Raw genomic sequence first — 21,396 nt, forward strand, 5'->3', positions numbered from 1 at the left:
GGCGGGAAAGGGGCGGGCGCGCGGGAACGGCCCCCGGCGGCGCATGCGCACAGCACCGCCCCCCTTCCCGCACGGCCTGTGGGCGCCCCGTGCGCGACCCCGCTGCGGCCGTGCGCGCTCCCGCGCTCCGCTCCCTCTGTGTGTGTAACTCCCCCCAGGTTATCCGTGCGCGCACTCGCCGTGCGCGCTCCCCTCGGCCTGTGGGGTGTGTTTTGTTGTTGTTTTTTTTTTTTTTCCCCACCCCCCCGCCTAGCACGGTCCGTTCCCTCCCCGCCTCCGCGCGCGCTCCCGCACACGCGCACTTATTACACGCTCACCCCCCCCCCCACACCCCCCCCCCGCTCCCGCACCTTCCCGGCCCTTCAGACCGCGGCCCGGGCGCGCTCCCGCCGCCAGGGCGCGCATCCCCCCTCCGCCTCCCACCGCGCACCGGGGCGCGCCCCCGCCGCCCCTTCACCCGAGCCCCGCGCGCGCGCGCCCCGCGATGACCGGCGGCGGCTGCGGCGGGCGGCCACGTAGCGCTGGCGGCGGCCCAGGGGCAGCGGAGCGCTTCCGCCCCCCCGCCCGCGCCGGCAGCGCCTGGGCCTTGAGCGCCGGCCCCCTGCCGAGGCGGCGGCGGCGGCGGCGGCCACCGGAGCGCGGGGGCCGAGCGGAGGGGCCGGAGCGAAGGCGGCTGGAGGGAGGGGCCCCGGCCGCCGCTGCCCTCCGCCCTCCGCCGCCGCGCCCGCCCGCGCCCCCCCTCCCCGCGCCGCCCGGCATGGACGGCGGCGGGGGCGGCCCCGAGGGCACCGGCCTGGGTGAGTGCGGGGCCGGCCGCGCGGCCGCCGAGCCCCTTCCCCCTTCCTTCCTTCCCCCCGGGGCCTGGCGGCGCAGCCGAGCGGAGCTAGGCCCGGCCCGGCGGTGGGCGGCGCGGGGAGCGGGGCACGGGCGCCTCAGGGCCCGGAGCGGAGCGGGGACAGCGGGGGAACCGCGGGCGGGCGGGCAGCGGTGAGGCCGAGGGGCTCCGCTCGGGGTCGGGGGGTTCCCCTGGGGCTGGAGGCTCTGCCCGGGGTCCGGGTGCTGCTCAGGGTCCGGGGGCTCTGTTCGGGGTTTGGAGGCTCGGTCCGGGGGCTCTGCCCCAGGTCGGGGGGCTGTGCCCGGGGTTGGAGGCTGTGCCCGGGGTCTGGGGGGTGTCTGCCCCGATTCGAGCCCCAAGTCCCGGGGGCTCTGCCCGGGGTCCGGGGCTCTCTCCGGAGCTCTGCCCGGGGTCCGGGGCTCTGCCCGGGGCTCTGTGTCCCATCCCCGCGGGCACCGGGCAGTGTCACCTGCCTGGGGGAGGGGAGGGCAGGTGAGTTCCCGGAGCAAAGCCGAGGGCAGACAGCATTCCTGCGGGCTCGGGGCTGGGGTTTGCGCTTGGAGCGTGTCCCCTCGGGCCCTGCCCTGTCCCGGTCCGTGTCACCCGCGCACGGGGGCCCCGGGACAGGCGGCGGTGCCCGGTACCCGCGCTCTGGGTGTAAAATCGGGGCTGTTCCTCTCGTTCGCAGCCTTTCCCTTCAGGCGTTCTCCCCTTCCCTGCGCTCCCGGCTGGCGTGGCGGTGCGTGCGCCCCGGGGTTGGGATTTTTTTTCGGCTGTGATTTTTGAGCGCGGCTTTGGGTGTCCCGGTGCAGGGGAAGAGCCGAGGGTGGCATCTCCCCGGCTTTACCAGAACGACGCCAAAACCTTCAGTCGCAGGGGGGAAGCGATGGAAGGGGGAAGCCCCGGAGGTCCCGCGGGCAGCGGGGATGTGAGGAAGGAGTTTTTTATCCTCCCGGCTCTGCTGGCAGCGCTGTGGGCAGGGGATGGAGGAGAAGAGGATTGGGAAGCACCTGGGTTGTTCCCAGCTGGAAGTTTTATCCTGTTTCTCTCCCTCTTTCTGCCTGGTCTGTGCTAAAAAATTGAAATTTTTTAAGGTGGTTTTGAAAGGGTTGTGGCGTTGCCAAGCGGGGTTTTAAAAGGGCTTTGTGTGCCTGTGATATCTGATAATCTCCCTCGTGTTTATCATATCTGATAATTCACCTCCCAGCGCTCTCCCCCCGCTTTTCCCCCTGCACCTCCCTACCTGTGTGCCAGGTGCGTTCCTCCGCTGCTTGTGTGGATTTTAATTTCCACCTCCTGCGCTCCGGAGGGATGCAGAGCCCCGGGCGGGCAGCGCTGGAATTCCAGATGTGATCGCAGCGTTTGGGTACACGCTCGGCAGCAGGGACAGAAATTCTGAGAGCTTTTGCGGAGGCTGCGTGAAAGAAAAGTGCAAATTCATGAGGGCTTTTATTTTAATTTTTTTTCCAGATAAAGCAGTTGCGTTTCCTGGGCTGCCAGGGGGGGTTGAGGGTTGGGTTTTGATTTTTATTTTTATTTTCTGCGAGGGGAAGCTCAGAGCTGCAGGAATGGGGGTTTGGGGCCATGCCTGGGTGTTTTGTGGCTCGGGGTTTATTTGTTAAAACACCTTTGGAATTCTGATTCTGACATTCTGATCAGAAGAGGCGTTGGAGATTGTTGTGAGTTGCGAAGGGTTTGATTGACTTTATTATTTAATAATGATCTGAGGGATCTTTTCAGTGATGTTTTCAGAGGAAAGTGATGTTTTCGGGTGGATTTCAGAGGAGATCGTGCTGTAGGAAGGGTGGGAATAGGGGGAGAATCATCCCCAAATAGAAGATATCGGGGTGCTGTGCTTTCCTCCTCTCTGCCAGAGTCACGGAATGCAGCGATTTTACCCCGAGAGCTGCAGCCTCACCGAAAAAGGGGAAGTTTTTATCTATCCCAGGGCTTTTTTGGGGCTCAGCACAGCAGATTCCAGGTGGGAACACCTTGGGAAGGATTGCCAGGTTCCGAGATGCATTTTTGCAGTAAACAGGAAGAGCAGGGACGTGCCCAGAGCGCACCTGAGATGGCACAGGTGGATTTCTGAGGCTTACAAAACTCCTCTCCTCACTGACCTATTTATTTCTGTGTCGCTCTCAGGGGGCCTGGCCAAAAAGGAAATAAAAATTAAATTTATTCCTGGTTCCATTAAAAAAAAATAAAGAGGCAGAACTGAAAGGAAGCTGAAGAGAGGGAGATTTCTCTAGTGTTCTGTGAATAATTATGATATTAGAATATTTTATACCTCTGTTTATTTTATTGATAGTATATAATCGTTATATATATATAGGCTTTATAATAGTTTAGTTATAGTATATAATATAATATATAATATATAGTATTTTATATATATTATGTGTTGCATATAATATATTAACATATGATTTAATATATATAGAAAATATATATAAAATTATATATGCTATACATTATATTATCTATAGCATATAAAATACTTTATTTTTCTAAACTTCTGCCTGCTCTGCTCCCCCCCCTGCAAGATCCAGGCCTTCTAAAAGGGATTTTTAAAGATAATTTTACTTTTCAGAACGGCATTCATTTGCATTTTGCTGAATCTGTGCCATTTGCCCTTTCACAGATTTGTTATGTGAATATTCGGGGGTTTTCTCCCTCAGTAATTAGGGAGAAAATGTGGATTTTTCTGCAAAGTTCATTTGACTCTCGGGAAGTTTTGCACTTTGAATATTAGAGCAGATCCAGGTGAGACCCCCCTGCCCTGTCCTGAGCTCCCTCATGGGAACGTGGTTCCGTTTTTCCAGTGTTTTCCACCAAAAATGTGCATTTTCAACCCGTTCCTCCTTGGATCCCAGTGCCTCATCCCCAGCTGCTCCCGCTGTAAACACAAGGCCTTAAAAACCTTTCCAGCAGCTCCTGGGTTGGAGCAAAATTTAAGGAATCTCTCGGCCCCAGGGGGTGTTTGGGGTGGATTTGGCACCTCAAAGAGCATTTTAATTTTTTAAAATTTTTAAAATTTGTTTTTAAACAATTCCCCATAGCAATGATGCAAGCTCCATCCCAAGCTGTGCCTTTTCGGGGAGTGTTCCCCGGATTTGGGCGCAGGATTCCTGTCCTTCTCCCAAGGTTTCTGTAAAACCCCCGAGCCCGCAGTGCCCCATTCCCAAATCCCAGCTGTTTTCCGGGTGATTTTGGACCTGGAATTCTGTGGGCTGCTCCTCCCTCCTGGCAAACAGGGAGTGAAACTGGCAGGGCCCCGGGTGCCAGGAGGAGATTCCTGCCCTTCCCGACACCCTTCCCTCGGGAGGTTTCACACTGGGACTTTTCCCAGGATTTCCCAGCAGCTTTTCCAGCACCTTCTGCTGGGCCCTGCTCTCTTTGGGATTTTTTTTTTCCCCTGGAAATGGGAGTTTCCCCCCCTTGGAAATGTTTTCTTTTCCCCCCCCTGGAAATGTGGGTTTTAGGGAGGCGATGGGAGAGGCGGGGGAGCTGCTGGGATTGGGAAAAAACTGGGATAAAATACAGAGGATCAGTGGGGAGAGGGTTTAAGCTTGAGATTTGTAAAACCTAGGAAGGTTTTTTTGGGATCAGCCAAGGAATTTTGGGTCTCCAAGCCCAGCCCTGGCACCCTTAGGGACTCGAAGAGGTGCAGTCCCTGCCCAGAGGAGTTTTATTGGGATCTCATTCCCAGTAAATCCATGTGGGGCTGGAATTTTGTTGGGAACTCATTCCAAATAATCCCTGTGGGGCTGGAGTTTTGGTGGGATTTCATTCCCAGTAAATCCATGTGGGGCTGGAGTTTTGTTGGGATCTCATTCCCGATAAATCTGAATGGAGCTGGAGTTTTGGTGGGATCTCATTCCCAATAAATCGCTGTGGGGCTGGAGTTTTGTTGGGATCTCATTCCCAATAAATTGCTGTGGGGCTGGAGTTTTGTTGGGATCTCATTCCCGATAAATCCCTGTGGGGCTGGAGTTTTGTTGGGATCTCATTCCCGATAAATCACTGTGGGGCTGGAGTTTTGTTGGGATCTCATTCCCGATAAATCCCTGTGGGGCTGGAGTTTTGTTGGGATCTCATTCCCGATAAATCCCTGTGGAGCCGGACGTGCTCGGCCGCATCCTGTCAATATCACAAAAGCCAGATTCGTGTTTTTGCCCCAAAGGTGACGTTTTGCTCCCAGAACAAACGCTGTGGGAACGTCTCCGGAGCCTCGGGAAGAGCGGGAATTGCCGGAGATAAATCGGGAATTGGGAGACGCCAGGGCAGGTCGGGGATGGGCGCGCGGAGCTTTGGCAACGCCCGGTGGAATTTGGGTCACGCCAGGATGGAGCAGCCCGGAGGATCCCGGAGAATTCGGGAATTCCGCGGTGAAATCCCACCGGGAGGTGTGAAACCGGACCCGCCGCGGGTGGATTTTTTAAATGGGATTTTGGCTGGAGAGCCCAAAAATTTCCAGGTAAAGACACCTGAGAAAGCTCCTGGTGCTGATTTTTCCATCAGCACTGAGGAGAATTTGGGAATTCAGCTGCTAAAATCCCACTAAAAGATACAAACCCGGAGTTTTCAGGGGTGTTCTTGTGGGATTTTGGAGGGAAATCCCAAAAAGGTCAAGGTGAAAACGCCAAGGAAAGCCGTGTTCCCCATTCTACCCACTGCAAAAGTCTAATTTAGGAGGCTGGGCGTAAAAATGTCTTAATTTTTGCCAAAATCCTGCTGAAGTTGAGATTTTTGCTGCCGGGGAGCGTCCAGGTGGGAATTCCAAGGTGGCTTTGGGGCAGGATATTCACACTTCGTTTGCTCTTCTGCATTTCCAAGGACACTGAGACATTTCCAGGGCCTCTTTGGGGGGAAAAATGCTAATTTTGGGTAAGAGGTCTTGATGACAAATTTCCTTTTTGAGGCTTCCACCGTTCCTGCACCTCGGGGTCAGTGATGCTTAATGGGAAGTGCCATAACTGAAATAAAATCTGAATAAAAATCTTAGCACAGCTTTAATTTTCATCAAGATACATCGGCAGAGAGGGGTGAGAAAAAGAGGTTTTAAAGGAAAAAAGGGAATTTTGGCACCTGTTTGGACACTTTTACAAATTTAAGGGGTCAAAAAGAGCTTTTTCTTTTTGTCTAAAAATGACCAAATAATGATTAAAAAGTGATAAATGGAAACGCGATCCAGGGTTGTTTTAATCTTATTTTCAGTGTGGTTTTTTTGGCATTAAAAGATGCAGGAATAGATGGGAATACCTGGAATTTCCTACTTCAGCCACAGCTTTTTGATTTTTAGGTATTTCAGGTGGTGGGAAGGGCCTGGAGTTGTGATTTGAGGGGTAAAGAACTTAGTTATTTAAAATTCTTTTTCTGCTTCAAACAAAACCCGTTGACTTTGTGGCTGTAAAATCTCAAACTCCATTAGATTCAATTAAAAAACCCCACCTAATTTATTGCAAAATCCGAGGGATTTTAATGCTGAATTCCCAAATGGAAACCTCTGGAATGGATCTTTTCATGGAGATAATGCTTGGAAAAAAAATCCAGGAATCGCTGGTTGGAAAAGCTTTTTGTCTCCCAAAAATCTGGATGCAGCCAGATCATTCCTCTTGAAAAAAAAACGGGAAAAGCCTGAAGCTTCTTCCTCACGGTATTTTTTGGTTATGGGTTTTTGGGTTTTTTTTTTTTCTGTTTTAGTGGCAGGATTTTGAAGATGTTTTTTTCCTGGGATTTGGGAATCTGGTTTTCCAGGAGCCTGTGGAACACTTTGGGGGTAAATTCCCAGCTCCAGACAGGAGAAAAAAAAAAGAAATGAAATAAAGTTCTGCTTGCTGAGTTAGCAAAATACCCACCCCTGGTTATTTTGGGGAATGGCCAAAAAAGCAGCTGGAAAAGCAGCGGGATGAGGTGGGAGCTGCATCCTGAGGAACACGCTCTGGAATTCCGGGATTTGCAGGATTTACCCTCTCCCGGACCTACCCTTGGATCATTTCAGGAACACACAACAAAAAAAGCTGGGGAAAAAAGCGTCAGATGAGGCCTGGAATTCCAGAATTTACAGGATTGACCCGCTCCTCTCCTCCTGTGTCCCCGACCCAGGCTCTTTGGAATTGGAAAAGCTGTTCCCAGGGAATTCGGGGCTGGCAGAGTTCAGATTTCCCCGTTTTTCCCAGAAATTGGGAATGCCGCTCCCAAACTCCCTCCTGCCGCCGTGCCCCGTTCCCGAATTGCGGCAGGTGGGTGCAGTAAATGGGATTTCTCTTCCCCGTTTCCCTTTCAGGATTATTTTCCTGATGGTTTCCGCTCTGCTCTTGCAGCTCAGGTGGGTCCCGAGGTTTGGGAATAAGGTCGTTGGCAGCACGCAGCGCTTTGTTTTGCATTTATTTTGCATTTGTTTTGCATTTCCATGGGCTCGGGCAGCTCCAGCACTTCCCATGGAAATGCAAAAGCACCGGGGTGTGGTCCTGGAGATAAAACTTCCCCACTTTAAAACAGATTTTCAGGGCGTTTTTAGCACCTAAAGCAGCGGGGATGCACAAAGAAAGAAGGGATTGGGGGCTGAGAGAAATAATGGAAATAATTCCCTTCAGACGTGTTTTCCCACTGTTTGGGAATGGCTGGGCCTGTTCCCGGCACCTGTGCTTCCAACCGGGAAAGTTTATTGAGTTTTTTTTTATTGCAATGTTGCGAATTTATTGAGCTGTTTATGGAATCGTGGAATATCCTGAAAAAGGGACCCTTAAGGATTGAGTCCAGTTCCTGCACAGGACACCCCAAAAATGCAATTTTAGCCCTCACCTGGTGTTTTCCTGGTGCAGTCTGAGGTTTTTCCCTCCAGAATTCACATGACCTGTAGATTTCACAGTTTCAGTGGGAAAACTTCCTCACGCCCTCAGCTTTTCCTGAAATCCTCAGTTTTTCCTCACATCCTCAATTTTCCTCACACCCTCAATCAGTTTTTCGTTAAATTTTCCCTCACACCCTCAGCTTTTCCTAATTTTTTTCTCACACTCTCAGTTTTTCCTCAACCTTGCCTGAAATTCTAAGTTCTCCTCACATCCTCAGTCAGTTTTTCATTAAGTTTTCCCTCACACCCTCAGTCAGTTTCCCCCCTCACACCCTCAGTTTTTCCTCATATTTCTCCTCACACCCTCAGTCAGTTTCCCCCCTCACACCCTCAGTTTTTCCTCAGTTTTTCCTCACACCCTCATTTTTCCTCCAATTCTGTTTCCCTCACATCCTCACCTTCTCCGAAAATCCTGGTTTTCCTCAGTTTTCTCCCACTTTTCCCTCAGTTTTTCCTGGTTTTCCTTCGGGCCGGGCCCGAGGCCTCCCCAGCCGAGCCCAAATCTCTCTATTTTTAGTGTCGATAACACCAAAAATTGCGGTTTTTCTTCAGAAGCTCGTGTGAAGTTGCTCCCACACACTCACCAGCTTCCTCCACCCACTCTTTTGTCTGCAAATTGTGCTCTTTTTTCTCCAGAGTTCGAGCTTTTCATGTCGGATGCTTTGCAAACCTTTGATTGCTCGCTTTCGTTCTGTAGATATTCCCCAGGTTTGGGGCTTGATAAGCATCAAAAATCGCTTTGAAACTCTGTTTCCTTTTTGCATCTTAATCAGGGCCTGCATCTCTCCTTTGGCAGCGTGACTGGAATTTGTTCTGTGGAAAAATCTGCCTTGATAGAGTTAAAATCACCTTTAAAACAACAACAAAAAAAGTTCGGGTGTTTTGGGATTAAAAATACTCAAATGCTGCTTTGGGATTAGAAATTTAAAAGGGGAGGAGGGGGAAATGTTTTAAGAGCGTTTTTAGGGCACTATTTCAGAGCTGCTGTTTGTACTAAATGGCCAAGGAGGGCTTTGCTTTTTATTTAAATAATGGTTTTGAAAGTTGTGGGTCCCTCGAGGGCGGCAGTGAAAGGTTCAAAGCCACAGCATCCGCTGATGCTGCAGAGTGAAGTGGTTTTTGCAGCAAACAGCTTTGATAACTCAGAACAAACCCCTCTGTGGGCTTGCTTTCAGCTGGTACCTGTTGATGAAAAGGTTTGTTTGGGTTTTTCTTTCTTAATTTTTTCCATAAAATCCCTTCAGTGAGCAGAGGCGAAATGTTGGCAGGAATAGTTTGGAAAACCCGGAGGATTGCTCAAGAAGTTGTTTTGATGAAGTTCGTAATCAAACTGGTTATTTTTCCTTTCTTCCCCTTTCATTGTGGCGCTTCACAAAGATTCTCTTTATTCTTGTGAATAATTAATGTTAATTATTCAGGTGCTGGCTGGTTCACCTCCTGCCCAGTTAAAATTCACTCCAGAGGGGGTGAAATTCTGGTGGAACGGAAATGATAATACAGGAATCTCTGGAAGAGAGGAGCGTTGGGTGGGATATTGGGAAGCAATTCCTGGTAGGGATGGAATTCCCAGGGAAGCTGTGACTGCTGCATCCCTGGAAGTGTCCCGGGCCAGGCTGGAGCACTCTGGGATCATGGAAGGTGTCCCTGGATGGGATTTGGTGTCCCTGGATGGGATTTGGTGTCCCTTCCATCCCATTCTGGGATATCTCCATCCTCAATTCTCCTTCCCTGCCCCCTCTGATCCCAAGTTTAGCTCAGGAATTCCCAGGGTGTTCCTGATGGCATCAGCCCAGCCCGAAAACCTTGGGCTTGCTGTTGCCATCCCCGAGCTCCCAAACTGGAATTGTCCCGGTGGAAAAAAATCAAAAAACCATTAAAAACGAATGTGAGGGATTGATTGCTTTGTGTCCGTGCGGGACCACGTGGCTCTTCCTGCAGGAGGAAGTGGCGGCGTCCCGGGCAAATTCCAGCTTGGAAAACCCGCGGGAGGGAAAAAGTGGATGGGCAAACAGATATTGTGGGGATTAAAGAGCTGGGGAAAGGGAGAGAGAGACAAAGGAAGAATTCCTCAACCCCCTCGAAATCCAGCATCCCCTGGGTTGTTCCCGGCCTGGTGGAGGATCTTCCTTGGATTCCTGGATTTCCTCTCCTTGGGAATCCGCTGCCAGTCCCGACCCCTGTTGTTCGTGGGGCCGTCAGTGCTCCCACAAAAATCCAAGAGAAAGGGTTGTGTCCCAGCGTGGAGGCAGCTGGAGGTGATCTGTGCCAGCTGGAGAATATTCCACTCCTCGGGAATCTGCTGCCAGTGCCGACCCCTGATATTTGTGGGGGTTTCCCAATTCCCGTGATTTTTTCCTGCTTCCAGCGCTGATCTCCTGCTTCCAGCGCTGATTCCCCGATCCCAGCACAGATTCCCCGATCCCAGCACGGATTCCCAATCCCATTGCGGATTCCCCGATCCCATTGCAGATTCCCCGATCCCATTGCGGATTCCCCAATCCCATTGCCTATTCCCCAATCCCATTGCGGATTCCCCGATCCCATTGCGGATTCCCCGATCCCATTGCGGATTCCCCGATCCCATTGCGGATTCCCCAATCCCATTGCAGATTCCCCGATCCCATCGCCTGTTCCCCGATCCCAGCACCGCTTTCCTGACCCTTTTCCCCGGTTCTCTCTCGCAGATAAGATGCTCGAGGGCTCCGCTTCCTGCAGAAGATCCCTGTCCCGGCCGTGATCCCCAGCCCAGCCCAGCCAGGACTGCCGCGACGCCGCCGGGCTCCGATGGAAGAGGCGCCGGGCCGGAGCAGCCGCCCCGCGCCCGAGGGAGCCCCATGAGCCCCCCCAGATGAGCCAGGCAGCCGAGGGGGAGCCCCCCGGGGCCGGCATGGCGCAGGAGGGGCCGCCCGCCTTCTACCCCGGCCAGGAGCTGGACCTGTCCACCAAGGCGTACAAGAGGGAGTCCGGGAGCCCCTTCCCGGCGCTGGCGGACGGCAAAGGCCGCCTCCACGAGAGGGAGGAGCAGCCCTTCTTCAGGGAGGGCAGAGCCGCAGGAGAGGTGCGGGCCGTGAAGGAGGACAGGGAAAACTCGGACGACTCCGAGGAGGAGGAGGACGAGGAGGAGGAGGAAGATGAAGTGACTTACAAAAGGGAGCAGATAATAGTGGAGGTAAACCTTAACAACCAAACCTTAAATGTGTCCAAAGGGGAGAAGGGCGTCCCCTCGCAGTCCAAAGAGACCGCTGTCCTCAAGAGCAGCAGCAGCGAGGAGGAGGAGGAGGAGGAGGAGGGCGACAGCGGCGGGGAGGCCACGGAGGACAGCAACGATTACGAGGAGATCGAGAGGCAGAAGAAGAAGGAGAAGAGGGCGGAGAAGGTCAGCGTTGGCCAGAGGAGAAGCAGGAGAGCGGCCGCGGCCGCCGCCGCCTCCCCGGCGCCCCGAGCGACGCGGGGCCGCAGGAAGAGCGCCGAGCCCCCCCGGCGCAAGAAGAAAGCCGCCAAGGAGCCCAAGGCGCCCGTGCAGAAATCCAAGTGCGAGGAGAAGGAGACTCTGACCTGTGAGAAGTGCCCCAGGGTGTTCAACACGCGCTGGTACCTGGAGAAGCACATGAACGTCACCCACAGGCGGATGCAGATCTGCGACAAGTGTGGGAAGAAGTTTGTGCTGGAGAGCGAGCTGTCCCTCCACCAGCAAACTGACTGTGAGAAAAACATCCAGGTAGGTCCTGCTCGCCCTGGATCCGGCTGGCGGACGCTTCACGGGGGAAAAAATAAAAAAATGCTGTTTTTTCACGCCCCAGGCGCTGAGCCGGGCCCGGGCTCTGCCTTATCCCGCGTTTTGGGGTCTCCCAAAAGGAGGGAGTGGCAGGGAAAAGAGCGCTCAGCTGCTCTGAGCAGTTACTCCAGGAGTAAGCTGCGAGTTGGGAGCACGGAGCTCCGTTAGCAGGGTCAGAATCCAGAGTGAGCGGTCCCGAAATCCTGAATTCTGTGGTAAATCCTCCTCCTCCTGCTGCTGAGCACCCGCAGCTCTTGCTGAGTTTAGAATTCCTGGGGTCCCGGTGTTGGGGGACGCAGTCCCACAGCGTGGCCAGGCGAGGTTTCCAGGGGCAGCAGAATTCCAGGGGCTCCCTGGAATGGGAAATCTCTGAGATCCCAGAGAGGCAGGATCGGAGCTGGGCTTAAAACAGGATTTAAACCCCGCTGAGACCACGAGACAAAGGGAATTCCCAGAGCGCTTCTGAAGGGCTGGAATTCAGCAGCTGCACCCCGAGCCTGCCAGGAAACCCCAGCAAATTTCCCTGGAGACACAAAAATCTCTGGGTTTTCTTTTCCTCCCCGGCAGCTCTAGTTTCCCCCAGCTCTGCAGGGAAGTTTTGGGAGCTGTGGGAAGAGCTCCGGAGTTTCTGATCCCTCTGGGGTTTGTGCCGGGGACCTGGGCACCCCAAAATCTGCTTTTTTTGGCCTCCTTTTCACCCACCTCCCCCTGAATCCTCCCAGCAGCGGCGGCTCCGGTTGGATTTTTGGGCAGCTGGAATTTGCAGGGTGAGGAGGGGTTTTTTTTGTGTGTGTGTGTGAGAGTTTGAGCACAATAATTGAAGATTTTTTGTAGTTTGTTTGCTTTCAGTGCTGAACTGGGTTGATCCTGAGCTCCCACTGTGTGGGAGATGTGGGATATTTATTGTAATTTCTCTTTTCCCAGCTCAGTGTAACTCTGGGCTGGTTTTGGTTTTGTTTTTTGTTTTTTTTTTTTCCTTGTGGTTCAGCTCAAGGAAGGATTTTTTTAATACAAAGTTAATTTTTTGCAGCTTTTGAAAGAAATCTTTTTAAAGTTCAGTGCAGCAGGGATCATTTAAATGGGAATTTAAGAGATGCCCCAGCACGCAGGGCGTTCGTTCACTGCATAAAATCTTGGCAGGAATTAAAAAATAAAGGCATTAAAGTAGGAATTAAAATGTAAGCGTGAATTCCTGAGTATTTTGAACACATCAGATGGAGAAATATGTGTCCAAAAGTGATAGGAAAAGGAGAAACTATAGAAATAATGGTTTAAATCCAGAGGAATCTGGTGCAGAAACTTCCCAGTGCCAGCAGCACTGAGAGCCACCTTCAAGTCCTCAACATCCAAGAACAAATCCAGCAATTCCCGTTCTGTCCCGACCTTTGGGATGCATTTTCCAGCTGCCTGTTGATGTGTTTTTATTCCAGCTGCCAATAGGATTGAGGGGAAAACTAAAATTTTCCTTAATTCAGGGTTAAATGCCCCAAGGGGGAGCTTTGTCCTGGAATAAAAAACCTTTAATATTGGATAGAAACGAAAATCAAGGCTGGCTGCTCCCAGTTTTTCATCCCGGGGGTGGAATAAATCCGTTTTTCCAGGTAATTCCTGCTTTTCCCTCCGTCACAGTCAGCACCGGATCTCCGTCGTCGCCTCGGGCTCTGTGTGGTTCCTCTCAGTGCCGGTGTTTTATTTATTTTATCCTCAATTCTGTTGTGGACTCCAAGGGCTCCTTTCACTGTAAATCCCAGGGTTTGGGCTCATTCCCTGGGATTTCTCTGCACCCTAGGAATTATTTCTTCCCCCCTCCCAAGAGGGGAATCCCAGCAGGTGCTGTGGGGGCAGAGCCTGCGCTGGGTGCCTGCGCCGGAATTCCCAAACCTGCGGAGATTCCAGTCCCAATTCCCAGACCTGCGGAGATTCCAGCCCCAGTTCCCAAACCTGCGGAGATTCCAGCCCCAATTCCCAAACCTGCAGAGATTCCAGCCCCAATTCCCAGACCTGTGGAGATTCCAGCCCCAATTCCCAAACCTGTGGAGATTCCAGCCCCAGTTCCCAGACCTGCGGAGATTCCAGCCCCAATTCCCAGACCTGGGGAGATTCCAGCCCCAATTCCCAAACCTGCAGAGATTCCAGCCCCAATTCCCAAACATGCGGAGATTCCAGCCCCAATTCCCAAACCTGCGGAGATTCCAGCCCCAATTCCCAGACCTGTGGAGATTCCAGCCCCTTGGAAGCGGAGGAGAAACGACCCAAATGAGCAGAATTGGTTAATTTGTAATTAATCAGCACCTGGCCCTTCTGACTGATGGGGACGGTGTGGGAATTGATGCGGCCGGGAAGTGGAGATATCCCCAAAAAACTCCCAAACATCCAAAACACCTCCCCAAACGAGGCACGATTCCTCCCTGTGCCCTCCGAGGTGAAGATGATTTGGTTTCCAGCTGGAATTCCCACAGTGGGCACGGATTTTTTAAATGAAGATTTTGGGAAGAGCTGCTGGGAAAAGGAGGAGCTGCCTGAAATCCTCGGGGTGGGGCTGCTGATTTCCTGGACATTCCACAGGAGTTTTGGGAAGGAATCCTCACATTCCAGTGTCACTTTGGACCTCCAGTGGTACCGTTAACGAAGAATGAAGTAATTAATTTATCAATTAATGAAGAGAGCACCGCGGGGGGAGCTGATGGCTGGATTTGCTCCAGGAGCTGATCCCGGAGTGTCCAATGGGATGGGAGCTGCTTTTCATGAAGATCCCATGGGATGGGAGCTGCTTTCCATGGAGATCCAGCTTTCCATGGAGATCCCACGGGATGGGAGCTGCTTTCCATGGAGATCCCATGGGATGGGAGCTGCTTTCCATGGAGATCCCATGGGATGGGAGCTGCTTTCCATGGAGATCCCATGGGATGGGAGAGCCTGGACTGGCCACACCTGGATTTGGGGGCAGGAAGGGCTGGATGAGGCTTTGGGATTTTAAGTTTCTGCCTCTTCCAGCTCTGCTGGGTTCTTCCCTCTCCAGGAGTTTGGATTTTCCCGTTCTGAGTGTCTGGGTTCTTTCTGCGTCAAGGGTTTGGATCCTTCTCACTGAAAATGTTTGGATTTTTCCCTCTCCAAGGGTTTGGATTTTTCCTGCACCACGGGTTTGGATCCTTCCCTCTCCAAGAGTTTGGATTCTTTCCACTCCAAGGGTCTGGATTCTTTCCACTCCAAGGGTCTGGATGCTTTCTGCTCCAAGGGTTTGGATCCTTCTCACTGAAGACATTTGGATCCTTCCCTCTCCAAGGGTTTGGATCCTTCCCTTTCCAAGGCTTTGGCTTTTTCCCACTCCAAGGCTTTGGGTCCTTCCCTCTCCAAGGCTTTGGGTCCTTCCCTCTCCAGGGTTTGGATTTTTCCCTCTCCAGGGTTTGGATCCTCCCAGCCCAGCAGCTCCAGGGCCTGTGCTGTGCCCTCGTGCTGTTGGATTTTTGGGATCAGGAGGCACCGGCACACCGGCGGTGCCTCCGCTCCCTTCCCCTCAGCAGCAAATCCCAAAATCCTCATTCCCGGGCCCCTTTTCCACCTTTTCCACCTTTTCCACCTCTTCCACCTTTTCCACCTGTTCCTGCTGGGGCCAAACCGGATCTGCCAAACCCCACCCCGGTCCCGCTCACGCCGGTCCCGCTCTGTGTCCATCCCAGTGCGTGTCCTGCAACAAATCCTTCAAGAAGCTCTGGTCCCTCCACGAGCACATCAAGATCGTGCACGGCTACGCCGAGAAGAAGTTCTCCTGCGAGATCTGCGAGAAGAAGTTCTACACCATGGCCCACGTGCGCAAACACATGGTCGGTGAGTGGCCGCAGGGGACCCAGGGCCGGGCTTCGGCTGGGGGAATCTGGGACTGGGAAAAGTGAAAGAGTCAGGGGAATCTGGGATAGGGAAATCTGGGATGGTCAGGGGAATCTGAAATAGGGAAAAGTGAAATAGGGAAATCCAGAATAGTCAGGGGAATCTGGGATTGGGGAAAAGTGAAATAGTCAGGGAAAAGTGAAAGAGTCAGGGGAATCTGGAATAGGGAGAAGTGAAATAGGGAAAAGTGAAATAGGGAAAAGTGAAATAGTCAGGGGAATCTGGGACAGGGAAAAGTGAAATAATCAGGGGAATCTGGAATAGTTAGGGAAAAGTGAAATAGGGGAATCTGGGACGGGGAAAAGTGAAATAGGGAAATGTGGAACAGGGAAATCTGGGATAGTCAGGGAACTCTGAAATAGGGAAAAGTGAAATAGTCAGGGAAATGTGGAATAGTCAGGGAAATCTGAAATAGGGAAAAGTTAAATAGTCAGGGGAATCTGGGATAGGGAAAAGTGAAATAGGGAAATGTGGAATAGTCAGGGAACTCTGAAATAGGGAAAAATGAAATAGTTAGGGAAGTCTGGAACAGTCAGGGAAAAGTGAAATAGTCAGGGAAAAGTAAAATAATCAGGAGAAATTGAAATAGGTAGGGGAAACCCCCATTTTCCCTGGATTGCTCCCAAAATTTTGGGATCCCATGAGAGCCAGCCAATCCCAGAGCTCATTCTTGGCACAAAATCCGCGGTGTTGAGCAGCGAGAAGCTCCGAGTGTGAGCACGGCACCAGCCAGGAACCGTTTCTTTCCCCACCTGGAATTTCCGGGAACGTCTCTCCCAAGCCCCGTTTTCCCTGGATTTCCCCTCTCTGCGACACTCCCCCCTCAATTTTTATTTTTATTTTTATTTTTATTTTTATTTTTATTTTTATTTTTATTTTTATTTTTACTATTTCTGCTGCAGCCCACACGAAGGACATGCCCTTCACCTGCGAGACCTGCGGCAAGTCCTTCAAGCGCAGCATGTCCCTCAAGGTGCATTCCCTGCAGCACTCCGGGGAGAAGCCCTTCCGCTGCGAGGTGAGGCGGCGGCTCCCGGGAGAATCCACGGGATAAATCCATGGGAACGCTCCCGGGATAGCGGGAATGGCCTGGGACGGGCTGGGCATGGGGGGCAGCTGATCAGAGTTTGGGAGTCGGAATCGCCCAGGGGCGATCCCAGGACAGATCCCTCCTCAGGGGTTTCTGGAGGGACTGAGGGGTTAAATCCCTGGGATAAATCCCTGGGATAAATCCATGGGAACACTCGCAGGATAGCAGGAATGGCCTTGGATGGGCTGGGGATGAGGCGCGGTTTCAGCGGAGTTTGGGAATTTGTGATCCCAGCACAGATCCCTCCTCAGGGGGAATCCTCAGGGCTCTGTGGAAGTATTGAGGGGGTAAATCCATGAGATAAATCCATGGGAATGTTCTCGGGATAGTGGGAATGGGATTGGGCTGGTGTGGAAATTAAAGGCAATTTTGTCAGATGTTGGGAATTCTCCGTGCGGAGCAATAGGCGAGCGCTGATCCCAGCACAGATGGATTTACTTGTGTTCCTCCCACTGGAAAAGGGATCTCAGTCCCAGTTTTCCCTCCACACCAAAGCCTGATCCAAATCTAAATTCCTGGGAGTTTGGGGCTGTGATTCCCCTGGGAAGGGGCTGGCACAGACTCCCAGTACCTGGAGCAGAGAAGCTCTCCCCACCCGTTGGGGAAATTTTTGGGAATCCTGAGGGGAATCGGGGCTGGGAGAGGAAACCGTGGCGGTGCAGGCTTGGGAACGAGAATTCCAAGGATAGAAATTCCCTAAAAGAGCCGGGAAGGGCCGTGAGGAGCTGGTTTGGAGGGAGGCAGAGTCCTCTAGTGGAGAGAGAGCGGGCAGCTCCACGTCCACAGAAACCCTTTTCTGCTGGGATAACCCCAGCAATTCCAGCTTTCCCCAGCAATTCCAGCTTCCCCTCCCTCCAGTTTCATCTTTCCCCATGTAATTCCAGCTTTCCCTCCCTCCAATTGCAGCTTTTCCCACCCAATTGCAGCTTTTCCCACCCAATTCCAGCTCTCCCCACGCGGTCCCATCTTTCCCCACCCAATTCCAGCCGTTTCCAACCCTCACTAAATCATCCCAATCCCTCCTTTTCTCGAGGTCTTTCCGCCCATCCCCTCCGGGGCTCGCTCCCAGCTCCCCGAATCCCCAAAATTCCCGGGTTTTTTCCGGTTTTTTCTCCCGGCAGAACTGCGACGAGAGGTTCCAGTACAAGTACCAGCTGCGCTCGCACATGAGCATCCACATCGGGCACAAGCAGTTCATGTGCCAGTGGTGCGGCAAGGACTTCAACATGAAGCAGTATTTCGACGAGCACATGAAAACCCACACCGGTAAGGGGCCGGAGAGGGGATTCCCTCGGGATTCCCTCGGGATTCCCACGGGATTCCCACGGGATTTGGGGTCAGGGGTGTTCTCCAGCTGGAAAATCGGCCGGGAGAAGTCGATTCCTTGCCTTGGATCTGTTCCTTTGTGGTGTAAAAATCTTCACTGGGGTTCCCCTGTGGGGGGAAATGGGAATGATTTCCGGGAGGTTTTGGGGTCTGGAGGAGCTCCTGGCTGGAATCTCCTGCCCCGGATCCCGAGGGGAGCCAGGATTTCCTGAGCACCCCTCGATCCCCAAGGGCAGGCGTGTTTCCCCAGGGACGAGGGGATTTCTCCAGGGGTTCTCCATGGATAAGGGAACTTTTCCAAGGGTTCTCCATGGATGAAGGGATTTTTCCAGGGTTTCTCCCAGGGATGAAGGGATTTTTCCAGGGTTTCTCCCAGGGATGAAGGGATTTTTCCAAGGGTTCTCCCAGGGATGAAGGGATTTTTCCAGGGTTTCTCCCATGGATGAAGGGATTTTTCCAGGGGTTCCCCCGGGAATCAGGAGATTCTTCCAAGGGTTTCCCCCAGGGATCAGGGGATTTTCCCAGGGTTTCCCCCAGGGATCAGGGGATGTTTCCAAGGATTCCCCCAGGGATCAGGGGATGTTTCCAAGGATTCCCCCAGGGATCAGGGGATTTTCCCAGGGTTTCCCCCAGGGATCAGGGGATTTTCCCGCGTCCTCTCCGCGGCTGAGGGATCCTCTCCTCCGTGCGCTCCGGGCAGGGGAGAAGCCGTTCATCTGCGAGATCTGCGGCAAGAGCTTCACCAGCCGGCCCAACATGAAGCGGCACCGGCGCACGCACACGGGCGAGAAGCCGTACCCGTGCGACGTGTGCGGGCAGCGCTTCCGCTTCTCCAACATGCTCAAGGCGCACAAGGAGAAATGCTTCCGCCTCACCGGGCCCGGCCCCGCGCCGCCGCCTCCCGGCCCCTCGGCCGCGCCCTGCCCGTGCCCGTGCCCCCCGCCCGCGCCGCGCCCTGTCCCGCACCCCTACGGCCCCCTGGCGCTGCCGCCCCACGGGCACCCCGGGCACCACGCGCAGCACCTGCCCGCGCCGCACCTGCCGCCGCCGCCCGCCCTCTTCAAGAGCGAGCCGCCCAACCACCGCGGGCACCACGGGCACGGCGCCGCCGACGGCTTCCTGCGGCACCTGGACAAGGGCGGCGCGGCGCAGCCACACTGACGGAAAGGGTTTGGGAATCCGGGATCCGGGATGGGAGCGACGCCCTGAGCCCCACGGCACCGCCAATGGATTCCTGCGGCACCTGGACAAGGGCGGCGCAGCCACACTGACAGAGAGAGTTTGGGAATCTGGGATCCAGGAGCGATGCCCTGAGCCCCACGGCACCGCCAATGGATTCCTGCGGCACCTGGACAAGGGCGGCGCGGCGCAGCCGCACTGACAGAGAGAGCTTGGGAATCCGGGATCCGGGATGGGAGCGACGCCCTGAGCCCCACGGCACCGCCAATGGATTCCTGCGACACCTGGACAAGGGCGGCACGGCCACACTGACAGAGAGAGCTTGGGAATCTGGGATCCAGGAGCGATGCCCTGAGCCCCACGGCACCGCCAATGGCTCCCTGCAGCACCTGGACAAGGGCGGCGCAGCCACACTGACGGAGCAGGTTTGGGAATCCGGGATCCGGGATGGGAGCGACGCCCTGAGCCACGGTGGCACCGACAGATTCCTGCGGCACCTGGACAAGGGCAGCGCAGCCACACTGGCGGAGCGGCTTTGGGAATCCGGGATCCAGGGGCGATGCCCTGAGCCCCACGGCTGCACCGACGGCTCCCGGACGAGGAAAGGGACAGCCGCTGAGTGACGCGGCCTGGGATCCAGGTTTGGGGGCTGGGATCCAGGTTTGGGGGCTGGGATCGGATCTGGGACCCAGGTTTGGGATCTGGGATCGGATCTGGGACCCAGGTTTGGGGTCTGGGATCTGATCTGGGACCCAGGTTTGGGGTCTGGGACCTGGGACCCAGGTTTGGATGTAGGATCTGATCTGGGACCCAGGTTTGGGGTCTGGGATCCGATCTGGGACCCAGGTTTGGGGTCTGGGATCTGATCTGGGACCCAGGTTTGGGATGTGGGATGGGATCCAGCCCCTGAACCACGGCGATGGCTCCCGGTGGCCCCAGGACAAGGCCGGCACAGCCACAGTGACTGACACACGCTCCGGGGTCTGGGATCCGATCTGGGAGCCAGCTTTGGGATCTGGGTCTGGGATCCAGGATCCCCCTTTGGGATCCCCCTTTGGGATCCAGGATCCCCCTTTGGATCCGCCCTCTCCCCGCTCCTGCCCCAGCCCCTCCCCAGGAGCCCCCAGGACTGAAATCCCCCAAATTTGTGTTTTCCCGGTGACTTTTTCTAAAGCCCAGCTCCCGAGCCCGCTGGAATTTTCTAATTTCCTATCAGCTGACGAGGTTTGCTTGGCTTTTATATCCCGGCCCCCTCCTCAAAGAGGAGGCGGGCGCGGGGCTCTTTGTACTAATGGGAAAGGCTGTGAGTTAATTAATACAGAGCATTAATGATCACTGTGTACGTAATGATTCCTTTCAGCACCCCGAGCCCGGAGCGTTCCTCCAGAAAAGAAAAATAAAAAAAGCGGAAAAAAAAGGAAAAAAAAAAAAAACCCAAAAAACTTTTTTTTTTTTTTTGTGTAGCTCTCCTAACACACTTCTTTATTTTACTACAGAAATTATTTTAGAGGGTTTTTTTGTATAGATCCTATTTAGTAGAGTCTGTTTCTAAAACAAAACAAAACCGAAAAAAAGGCAAAAAAATTTGATGATAATAATTAATAATAATAATAATAATAATTGTATTTCCATAAACGGTGTAATTTTTTTCAGTGTAGCTGCACCTCTGTTGTACAATAGAGAAATTTTTATAATCAGCCCGAATGTGATTCCTCGGAGATGCTTTTCCCAAATTCCCCAATCCCCACTCCAAGGTGCTTCGGAGAAGAGAGGAAAAAAAAAAACAAAACAACAAAACCAACCCAGAATTCTCTGGAAAATCTGGAAAATCCTCCCAGACCCGGAGGCGATCCCTGGATTTGATCCCTGGATTTGATCCCTGGATTTGATCCCTGGATTTGGTTTCTTTTTTAGGCCTTTTTTGTTGTTATTTTTGTGATTTTTTTTTAAATTTATTCCCCTTTTCCCGGTTTCTCTTTGGCCCGGGGTCAGATATTCCTGCGGGATGTGAGTTCAGGAAGGAACGGGCGGGAATTTTACTGGGATGGAGATCTCGCTCCGGGAAATTCCAGAAATTCGGGAATGGGGAGTCCAGGAAAAAATCAGGATCTGCCAGCAGCGGGAAGGGAAGGAGTCAGCCAGGATTTGGTTTGGTGGCTTTCCATGGGATCGGGGAATTCGGGGGTGAATCCGGATTTGGGGAATTCCTGGAGAGGGGAATGCAGTGGGATCAGAGAATTCCCGGAATTCCTGGGAGCTCCTGCCCGGTTTTTGGGATGCAGCCGTTCCCCGGCCCTGGCTGTTCCATCCCAGCGATCCAGGAGGGTTTTTAGGGCCAGAATCGCGGATTTTGGGCCAGTCCAGGTGCAGGGTGAGAGGCTGGAGCCGCTCCCGTGGGAATGGCCCCATTCCAAGGGCTGCGATTCCACGGAGCTCCCTCAGGTTGCATC

General features: G+C 53.5%; 1 protein-coding gene across 2 annotated transcripts; it reads left to right on the forward strand.

The window, feature by feature from the left end:
* Window positions 1-734: 734 nt before the first annotated feature.
* Window positions 735-20,436, forward strand: ZNF652 (zinc finger protein 652). Of its 2 annotated transcripts, XR_009208517.1 has the most exons (7): window positions 735-797; window positions 10,376-11,409; window positions 15,144-15,291; window positions 16,254-16,369; window positions 17,563-17,707; window positions 18,468-19,702; window positions 19,793-20,436. XR_009208517.1 is itself a non-coding variant. In XM_040087238.2 (6 exons), exons 2-6 carry the CDS (start codon window positions 10,540-10,542, stop codon window positions 18,926-18,928), a joined length of 1,740 nt encoding a protein of 579 aa, XP_039943172.1. In that variant the 5' UTR covers window positions 735-797; window positions 10,376-10,539; the 3' UTR covers window positions 18,929-20,436. The 2 variants fall into 2 exon arrangements, 1 of the variants encoding a protein (XP_039943172.1); XM_040087238.2 differs by having other exon boundaries at window positions 18,468-20,436.
* Window positions 20,437-21,396: the final 960 nt, after the last annotated feature.

This window comes from Hirundo rustica, chromosome 27 (genome assembly GCF_015227805.2).
Source record: "Hirundo rustica isolate bHirRus1 chromosome 27, bHirRus1.pri.v3, whole genome shotgun sequence".
Taxonomy (NCBI): Eukaryota; Metazoa; Chordata; class Aves; order Passeriformes; family Hirundinidae; genus Hirundo; species Hirundo rustica.

Bases quoted from the DNA above. Each gene is read 5' to 3' on its own strand.
- ZNF652 (XM_040087238.2), top strand. From the start codon at position 10,540: ATGAGCCAGGCAGCCGAGGGGGAGCCCCCCGGGGCCGGCATGGCGCAG. The intron at 15,292-16,253 runs GTGAGTGGCCGC...TTTCTGCTGCAG, and splicing joins CGTGCGCAAACACATGGTCG to CCCACACGAAGGACATGCCC. The intron at 17,708-18,467 runs GTAAGGGGCCGG...CGCTCCGGGCAG, and splicing joins GCACATGAAAACCCACACCG to GGGAGAAGCCGTTCATCTGC.